This window comes from Chrysochloris asiatica, unplaced genomic scaffold, assembly GCF_000296735.1.
Source record: "Chrysochloris asiatica unplaced genomic scaffold, ChrAsi1.0 scaffold00142, whole genome shotgun sequence".
NCBI classification, from domain to species: domain Eukaryota; kingdom Metazoa; phylum Chordata; class Mammalia; order Afrosoricida; family Chrysochloridae; genus Chrysochloris; species Chrysochloris asiatica.
In genome coordinates this window covers 2,656,402-2,665,958 of record NW_006408660.1, presented here as the reverse complement: position 1 = coordinate 2,665,958, position 9,557 = coordinate 2,656,402, and the positions used below count along the sequence as shown (strand labels likewise).

The window sequence follows — 9,557 nt, the reverse complement described above, 5'->3', positions numbered from 1 at the left end:
CACTGGAGATTCTACCTTCCTCCAGGCCCTCTGGGTCTAGGTTCCCTCTTGAAAGCTTGTAAGCCAGTCACTTCTTGCCTTTGTAGCCCCCCATCCCCCATTTTGGGTAGCCAACGTCCAAGTTGCCCATCCCTGTCCACTCTGTGAGTGGAGGGGGTGGGAATGATTCTTGCTGTAAGGACTTGTTCCCTTTTTTGAGCTATTGCTTCCATAGGTGTAGGTCCATTGTATTTTAAAGGCTCTGTCTGACACATTCTGTGGTAAGGGACCCTTTCACCTGGAGTCTAGCACTCCAAATTGACTTACTTACCCACAGAACCCTTTTAACCCTTCTATACCTTCCCCAAACACACCCACCAAGTGACTGCTCCTCATGTCCCTAGGAATCCCTGGAGACTCTGGATATGCCCCTGTCTGGGAATCTCTCAATCTTTCATTTTGTCCCCAGATTGCCTCGGGTCCCCAGTGTTTACTCCCATCAAGGCGGACATAAGTGGCAACATCACGGTAAGTAACCGGACCCAGCAACCGTAACCGGTACTTAGATCAGGATTCTAAAACCACAGTGGGTCATGGGTGTCCTGCCCCATGTTGCAAGCCTCCCAGCTGTAGCAGCAAGAAGGAGGTGTGGGAAAGACCTGGTCCCCACCGTAGGGCATCCTTTCCAGTCATGTCAGTCTGAGTTAATTGGGACCACCTCCTAAAGGGTTGACCTTGAGAGAGAATCTGCTGGTTCTTTTATCCATCCCCCCCACCCAAATGAGAAGTAAGCCCTAAACCCACATGGTGCAGTGGTGCAATGTACCCCTTCCCCAGTCCTCACCCTTCCTGTGACATCCCATAGCCATCTTCCTAGGAGGGGACTCAGCTAGGACAGGGGTCCCCTGCATTATCTCATTTCTTTACCCTAGCAGCCCTTCCAGGTTGGTTTTGTCTCTGTCCCCTTTTCACTGATGAGGAAACTGAGGTTCAGAGAGGTTGAAGGGCTTACTTATGGTCACACAGCAAATATGTGACAGAGCTGGGATTCAGACCCAGTCTTGCCTGGCTCCAATGTAGGAGCCTTTGTTCCTGAACAGCTCTGAATCCTTAAAGTTTATTTCCACTTGGGCTGGAGAACATGGACTCCGACTCACCGAGAACACATCATTTCCCCTTAGAAATGAACACATCATTCTGAGCCTCAGTTTCCTCATCTCTAAGTGGGGATTGTGACTGAGCAACATCCCACTCAGCAGTGCGTCCCAGCCCTATTGCCATTCCTGCCCCTGCTGCCTCCGGGTGCCAGTGGGGAGGAAAGGGGGCCCTGCAGGGTGCTCCCACCCACGTGCATGGGGCTGATGGGGTGGGGACAGCTTTCTAAGGGGAAAACTCTATGTGTGCTGCATTTCAGAAAATCAAGGCTGTGTATGACACCAACCCCACCAAGTTCCGGACCTTGCAGAACATCCTGGAGGTGGAGAAAGAGATGTATGGAGCAGAGTGGCCTAAAGTGGGGGCCACACTAGCACTGTTGTGGCTGAAAAGGTGATGGGTTCAGGAGGCGGGTTGCCTGTGGCTGTCAGGAGGGGGTCTCAGTATCTGCTCTGGCAGGGTGGGACAGTCAATCTTGTTTCTTTCACACCTTCTGTAGATGTGGCACTCATTATGTATTGCTAGTTAGTAGCTGAGAAAGTGTCCCATGAGCTGAGGCTTGTCTGATGGTGGTATATCCTTGTTCCTTCTTGCTGTTGAGTCTGTTCTGACTCATGGTAACCCCATGTGTTAACAGAAAATTGTTCCATAGAGGGGTATTTTTCTACCTTTTATTGTGAATTGAGTGAAGGTTTATAGAGCAGATCAGTTTTCCATTGAACAATTCACACACATTTTGTTTCATCTTACTGATTGCAATTCCCCATAGTGCAACATCCCTTAGCCCACTTCCTCCCTGTGTTTCTTGTTTCCTTTCTCTTTCTTTTTCAACCCTTGTGAATTGAGTCCTTGGGTAAATGCTGTTCTTTGGATCTCAAATGGTTGGTTTTTCTAAGGTGTGCTATTGTTCCCCTATAAACCTGTGTCTTTTGTTTGTCTTAAAAGTGAGCCATGGTCAGGTTCACATGGGCTAAGATGTATGCACACTCTTGGAACAACAGGGCTCTGGGGTACATGGATTGAGACATGGTTGGAATAGGGAAAGGGGGGGAAATAATGTTAAGATGCTTGGCTATGTACTGAATCTTGTTATTCATTGCATTACATTATAAAATAGACACTGGAAAGGGAAAAAAAAAAGAATTGACCCTTATGGATTTAAGAAAAAAAAAAGTGAGCCATGGTGTTCCATAGAGTTGTCTTGGTTACAGTCTTTTAAAATATAATTTATTTAATTGTTATTGAGAATATATACAGCACAGTATACATCAATCCACCATTTCTACAAATCAGCGATACTGATGGGCTACGGATTGTGCTACCATCCTCACCGTCCTTTTCCGAGTGGCTCCTCCCCATTAACAGAAATCCGTGGCCCCTAAGTTTCCCATCCTATCTTCCAAGTTGCTGTTGTCAGTTTGAGCCCATATTGTTATTATTGTTAAGTGCCGTTGGTCGAATCGGTTTCCACCCATAGTGTCTGAAAGGGTTTCTGAGGAATGGCTAGTGAGCTTGAACTGCCGACCTTGTGGTTGAAGCCGACTTTGCAGTCCAGCGCATTAACCCACAACGCCACAGCACCAGGACTTCATTGATCCCGTATAGATAGATCTTAAAAGAGTTTGGTGGTGAACTTCATGGATGCAGATCACCATCCCTTTCTTCCATGGTACTGCTGGGTGAGTTTGAAAACTGCCAAGCACCTTGCACCACCAAGGACCTTATAGCAAGCATTTATTAAGTGTGTACTCTGTCCCCAGCATTGTGCTAATCTCTTTATCTGCTAGGCCCATGTCATCCGCGATGAGTTAGGAGTGGTGATCTCACATTGGAGGCCACGTCAGATGCCCAGGGCATGGAGTGGGGCTGCCGAGCACAGTTGTGCAGGCTGTGCACTGCACGGAGGTGTTTCCCATTTCAGGGCTAGCCATTGGCCATGTGTGGATTTGTATATTTTGGCAATTTCCTAAGAGAAGCGCAGCAACATTTGGAAAACGGAACTCTTTATCTAATTTGCACAAATGCAACCTGTGGAATGGGGTGGGGGATTTGTACCCAGGTGAGGCAGTCTCAAGCCCAAGTTCCTACAGCTCAGAACAACAACACTGTCTTAATAACAAATACCTGAAACCACATAAAACTGTTCCCATCTTATAGATGAGGCTACCGAGGCTCAGAGGCCAGGCAACTTACTAAATCCATACCACCCTCTACCAGCTACAGAATTCTTTAGCTGTGTAAACGTTGCAGCCCCCAACAGCTGCTGTAACTGGTCCCCAACCCACACATGATTCCGCATTGCCCTCTCTGTGTGCCTGGGGTAAGAAGCTAGAAGGGTAGCCCTGCCCCCCAAAGACTGATCCTCCCTCTCCCACGTCCTTTGATGAATGGAGCCTGGAGCATGATCTCCCAGAGGGTGAGGCCCAGTAGGTATCAGGGTAGGAGGTTAGACCCTGACTGCTTCTTGAGGAAAGGCCGGGGCCACCAGCTTACAGCTTCCTGATTTCTCAGGAGGAGCGGGACTGGTGGTGGCCATCTGGGTCCAAATCAGATGTGAGTGGAGCCTGGAGGGACAGATAAAGGCTCTGGTGAAGGCCAGCAGGTCTAGCACTTACTGAGCACATGTTGTGTGCTGATCCTGGGGCTGGGATGCCACATCCTATGAGGCATGCAGTCTGGGGAGGGGTCAGGCTGGTGTGAGAGCTGGATGTAGGAGAGCTCAGAGTGATGTTAGGGGGCGCCTCCTGGAGTGAGGGGGACCCTGGGGATTCTGAGTGGCTCTGAGATGGGTGCAGCCAGGGCTCCCTCTGCTGGCACCTGTTGTTAAGTGCTGTTGAGTCGGCTCCCTGTGTAGGGTTTCCAAGAAGCAGCTGGTGTATTTGAACTGCCAACCTTGTGGTTAGCAGTCCAGTGCTTATCCTGCAGCACCACGCCAGGAGTCCTAGTGGGCAGTTAATTATGAGTCTGAGGTCTGCCATGCACCTGGTGTGCTAGCTGGTCAATGAGGCCGACATATCCTAGTCTAAAGAGCTGTCTCTTTTCTGGGTGCAGGGGCCTCCGCTTCATCCAGGTCTTCCTCCAGAGCATCTGTGATGGGGAGCGGGATGAGAACCACCCGAATCTCATCCGTGTCAACGCCACCAAGGCCTACGAGATGGCTCTCAAGAAGTACCACGGCTGGATCGTGCAGAAGATCTTCCAGGTGAGCTGCCCCCATCCACAACGGAACCCTGTTCTGTCCCTAGGTCCAGAGGGACACCTCTTGCCCCCCACTGTGATTCCTGGAACTTGAATTTTCTGTCCACCAACTGAAGACCCTCAGGAGCCACAGTCTAGCCCCCTCCATGACTGTGGTCATAGTGGGTGTCACTGGGGGTGCTTCTGGTGTTTCTGTCAGGGTGCCTCACTCGCCCTGGGAGGCCCTGGTCAGGGACTGTAGGAGAAGCCACAGAAAGGCTCTAGGTCCAGCTCAGGTTGGGGGTGGGCAGCCCCTTGATATCAGCTGCATTTTCACCCTTGTACCAACAGTGGGTGACCAGGTATTTAGTCTGAGACAGTTTAGCAGGCTAGGAAGTTAGTCTCTCTCTGGCTCTAGGGGAAGGCCTTTTCTCGTTCAGCTCTGTGGGAAGATCTTTGGCCATTCTTGGAGTTCCTGGGCCTGTGGCTTGGTCTGCCTTCCTGTTCTTCAGATAACGTTGGACTTCTCCTTGGGCCTTTTGTTTGCCTTCTTCAGGGCCTCATCTTTTATATCTCAAGTGATTGGTTAAGACAGAGCCTACACTGACACGGCCTCATTAACATGACAAAGCAAACCCTATTCCCAAATGGGATTACATCCACAGGGTTAGGGTTCCAATATGTATGTTGGGGGACACAGTTCCATCCGTCACAGCACAGAAGGCAGAAGAGCCCGTTACCCCAGGCTTGTCGGCTGAAAGGACACTGGCCCAGGAGGCTCTTGGCAGCTTGTGCTGAGGTGATGGTGGCTAGGGTGCCTGATTGAGGGCCCCTTGGGTTGTCATGGTAATTTAGGAGCCCTCAGGAAGCCCTCAATACTGGATCCAGACTGAAAGAGCTGGTCCCATGGCAGGAAATGTGGCCATCATTGGGCCATCCCAGCAGGGCTAGGGGCAGGATATAATCGTCATAATAATGGTGTTCTGGACTTGGTCCTGTGTGGCAGACTGCACTGGGCTATACTCTTCATTAATGTGTTGTAAGGTGGGTACGATTCTTATCCCCATTTTACAAATGAGGAAACTGATTCTTAGAGGAGTTAAGTATCTTGCTCAAGGTCACACGTTTTTAAAAAAAAAAAAAGGTGGCTCTGCTTTTTACTTCCCTAAGGAGCCCTGGTGTGGCGCTGTGGGTTAATGCACCAGACTGCAAAGCCAATTGAACTGCAAGGTCGGTGGTTCAAGCTCACCAGCTGCTCCTCAGAAACCCTATACAGGGTTGCTATGGGTCGGAATCGACTCAGTGGCACTTAACAACAAGAAACCCTGGTGTTACTGTAGCATAAGTACTGGACTGCTAACTGCAAAGTCAGCAGTTCAAGCCCACCAGTAACTACTTGTGAGAAAGATGACGTTTTCTATTCCTGTAAAGATGTACAGACTCAAAAACCCTGTATAGTGTTGCTATGAGTTGGAATCGACTTGATGACAGTGGGCTTGTTTTGTTTTGTTTTTGTTTAATCCTCAGTGTGCTCATCTTTCAAATGGGGATAAAATAGACTTCCCCTCAAAGCATCACGGTGAAAGGAAAATGACATAACCTGTATGAAGTGCGTGACCCGTTAGTTACACTTGGTAGATCGAAGCTATTACTAGTTTTTTTCTTAATTTTCCCCCACACTATCAAACTCATATAGGCTAAACTTTTGGTCTGGTATGTTTTTCCTTCTTGCTGTGAAATTCTGTGAGTTCGGATTCTCTGCCCTTTGCAGCCCTGGAATTGAGAGGCACGTCACCCTAGACGACACAAGAGGCCACAGCCCAGAGTCTCACTTGCCTCCCTTGCTCAGAAAGTTGGTTTCCAAAGAGGCAGCTCCCCTTTTTCAAGCAGGCGACCAACCAGAAGGAGGGGGTTTGCTTGCCCTGAGCACCCTCTGTGTGTCTGGGGCTTTGAATAATCTTCTCTAATCCTTGCAAATTTGAGTGGGTTAGATGGGTACCTTGACTGTCCTCATTTTATAGATGAGGAAACTGAGGCTAAGAGATAAAAAATACCTTGCTCAAGGCCCAAACTGTGTGTCCCCAAAGCTGGTGTCTTTCCTGATGTCCCTACAGGAGTAGAAGGGAAAATTCTTCTCCTTTGTCCTCCTCCTTCCAATGCCATGAGTAGCACAGACCCCCACCTTGCATGGCCTCAGGGAACCCCCCAGAGCCCCTAGCGTGCCCAGCCCGATGTCCCACTCCGCTAACACTGTGCCACCTCCCCTCTTGCCCATCTCAAGGCAGCACTGTATGCAGCCCCCTATAAGTCCGACTTCCTGAAAGCACTCTCCAAGGGGCAGAACGTGACTGAGGAGGAGTGCCTGGAGAAGACCCGCCTCTTCCTGGTCAATTACACGGCCACCATTGACGTCATCTACGAGATGTATACCAAGATGAATGCTGAGCTCAACTATAAGGTGTAGGCGTGCCGGTGGCAGAACCAGCAGGGCCTACGCCACACACTGACACTGGCAACCCCGAATCACTGTGAATCCAGTCCTCAAGCCGCCCAGGCCCACATCCCCTCAGAGCGGCCCAGAGTCCTGGCTCTTAAAAGTCATTTTTTGTCTATTCTACTGAAGCAATAAATAATGACCCCATTTTAGAAGAATTCGCCTTTGAACTTCACAGCAGCACAGACTGACTTCATACCTTCATTTCAGTGTGGTAAAACCCGTTTAATGTTTCTAATAAATCAAGTCCTAGGGTTTTTTGGTTTTCGTTTGCAATCCCCCAACCTGGAGCCCAATGCTGGGGGAATGGTGTCAGACACCTTTACATTCAAAATGCAGCCAGTGTCTGGATGTGGGCCAGGCTGCATAATGCAAGGGGATTTGAAGGACCATGATGAGTTTGATTTGAAAGATGCAGGGCTCTTACTGTGGGATTTAAAAAGGAAAAAGCAGACTGGTGTACGTTCTCATGTGGCTTGTACCACTCAACCTCTCAGCACTGTTACCAGCTTATTCTTTCTGTCTCTTTTGTCAGACAATATTTTTATAGCTGAATCCAGCCAGCAAGCCTTTGATGACTCCAGGGGTTTCTATTTTAAATCAATTGGGCACAAATAACCAACTACAGAGGACTGTATTTGTATCTTTCTGCATAATGATTTTCTTCAGGGACTGCTTTCCAACCTAAGAAACTACCTACCACGTGTGTATTCTTTCGAGGGGGATAGGACAAACCCTCCCACCACAGAGACCCAAGACAACACCTCGATGCCTTAACTGTTTGTTCCCAGCACTAAAAAGAGCTGTATTTTTCAAATTGTGGGGGCAAACCAAGCAACCCCCAAAGAATTGGGGTGTGTTAAAAAAAAAACACAAAAAAAACCCAATGAGGAACAATTGGTGATTTTTATGCAAAACTAAATGATCCTTAATAAACAAATCTATTTTGGAATGAGGTCTGTGTGATGTTTTGGTTCTTGCACCTTTTTTTTTGGTCTGGATCAGCGATTATAACTGGGGGACCCTTATGCTAAATCCAGCCCAGGACCGTTTTCTAGTCTCCATGCTTTTGTTTCTGTTTTTTTTAAAATAGAACGTGGCTGCCACATTTTAAAGCTGGGAGACTTTCCATGAAAATTTTAATTCCCAGCTGCTTTTGAAAAAAGTCAGACTGATTGACAGAGCCTGGAAACAACTGATCCCTTGGGGAGGAGGAAGAATTCCTTCTTAACTTTTCTTCAGTCCCCACCACTCCCTAATGTCTCCCTAGCTGTATATTAGATGAATGTTTGCACTTTAGCATTGGCATGCTATCTGAGGCTGGGCTCTCTAGAGAAGCAAAACCAGTAAAGCTGATATATTTGTGTCTATAAAGACAGTTTGTATTAAGGAAATGGCTCACACAGGTGTAGAGGTGGGCAAGTCCTAAGTCTGTGGTCAGTTGGAGGCTTCTGATCCAGGTAGTTGCAGGGCTGAGGAACCCATGATGGGCAGGTACGAAGGCAGGTTGCTGACAACTCCCAGGATTGACAGGCAAGTGGCTCAGGTCCAGAGAACCAGAGGTTGGATGAAGAGCCAGATGCAGGATTCAGACCCAACAAAAAGTAAGCAGACCACACCGCTGAGGACGTTTCCTTTCAGTTGACTGCTTGCTCATAGCAGATCTCATCATGGAGTTGATTACAGTATATTAGATCTCAGCGTGGGGGATTATTTATCTTAATTGCCAAACCACCGAGAATCCTGACCCAGCCAAGTTGACACAAAACCTTAACGAGCACACATATGCTGATGCTTTACTGACGGTAGGGCTGAATCTTATTTTATTCCATTCCTGCTCTTATATAGAGCTGATGGTCAACATGGACCTGCTTATGAACAGTAATAGGAGTAGTCAGTACTCAGAGTCTGGGGCTACAGACAAAGAGATCCCAGAACTCGTCTTAACCTGGCAGACGAGGAGGAATGGGGGATGCTCTGCTGGCAAAGGAAAGGCTTAGGCTAAAACCTGGTGGCTTGACCCAGCAGGCGGTTCAGGGAGCCAGACTGCAGGGTAGGTGGGTGGTGGTGATGTACACACACACACACATCCCACAATGGTTCTTAGGTTGTTGAGTTGGATCTGACTCACAGCAGTCCCATGCACAACTGAACGAAACACTGTCTTGTCTTGCGCTCTCCTCACAGTTGTTGGCTTGAGCCCATTACTGTTGCCACTGTGCCAATACATCTCATTGTGGTTCTTTTGAATTGACCTTCCACTTTTCCAAGCACGATGTCCTTACCCAGGAATCAGTCCCTCCTGATAGCATCGTTTTATGTGTGTGTACAAAGATTTAGGAGGAGTCACATCCTGCTACCAGGAGATTTGAATTTGACTCTCAAAGTTAAGGAACACTTTTAAGGTTTTGTACACAACCAATCTGATCTCCAGTGTAGAAGTTGCCCTCAGGCATGGCCAAGGGTTAGAAGCCTGATCTAAGTTTTTTGCTGTTTTTGTGACTAAGACCTCTGTTTTCATTCTCATTTCTAATGTTCAGAGCAAGAATGCTACTAATCTTTCTGAGCTCTAATTGCATTTTGGGTTTTTCCCCCTAGAAATACAAAATTTGTGTTACTAGATATACAAAATTCTGCGAAATAATTAGAGGAATATTTTCTTCCTTTTTTAAAAAAGATTGTCATGTTTTTAAACCAAAAACCTTTTTGCCATATAGTCATCCCAACTCACAGTAACCCCATGTATTATAGG

At 47.8% G+C, this 9,557-nt stretch overlaps 1 protein-coding gene across 1 annotated transcript in view; it reads left to right on the top strand.

Moving 5' to 3' along the window:
• Positions 1–6,775, top strand: part of GLTP (glycolipid transfer protein) — a 30,817-nt gene extending 24,042 nt beyond the window's left edge. The window contains exons 2-5 of the mRNA XM_006870446.1: positions 449–507; positions 1,394–1,527; positions 4,186–4,336; positions 6,593–6,775. Coding sequence (XP_006870508.1) covers positions 449–507; positions 1,394–1,527; positions 4,186–4,336; positions 6,593–6,775 — 527 coding nt within the window. The remainder of the gene's footprint in view (positions 1–448; positions 508–1,393; positions 1,528–4,185; positions 4,337–6,592) is intronic.
• Positions 6,776–9,557: the final 2,782 nt, after the last annotated feature.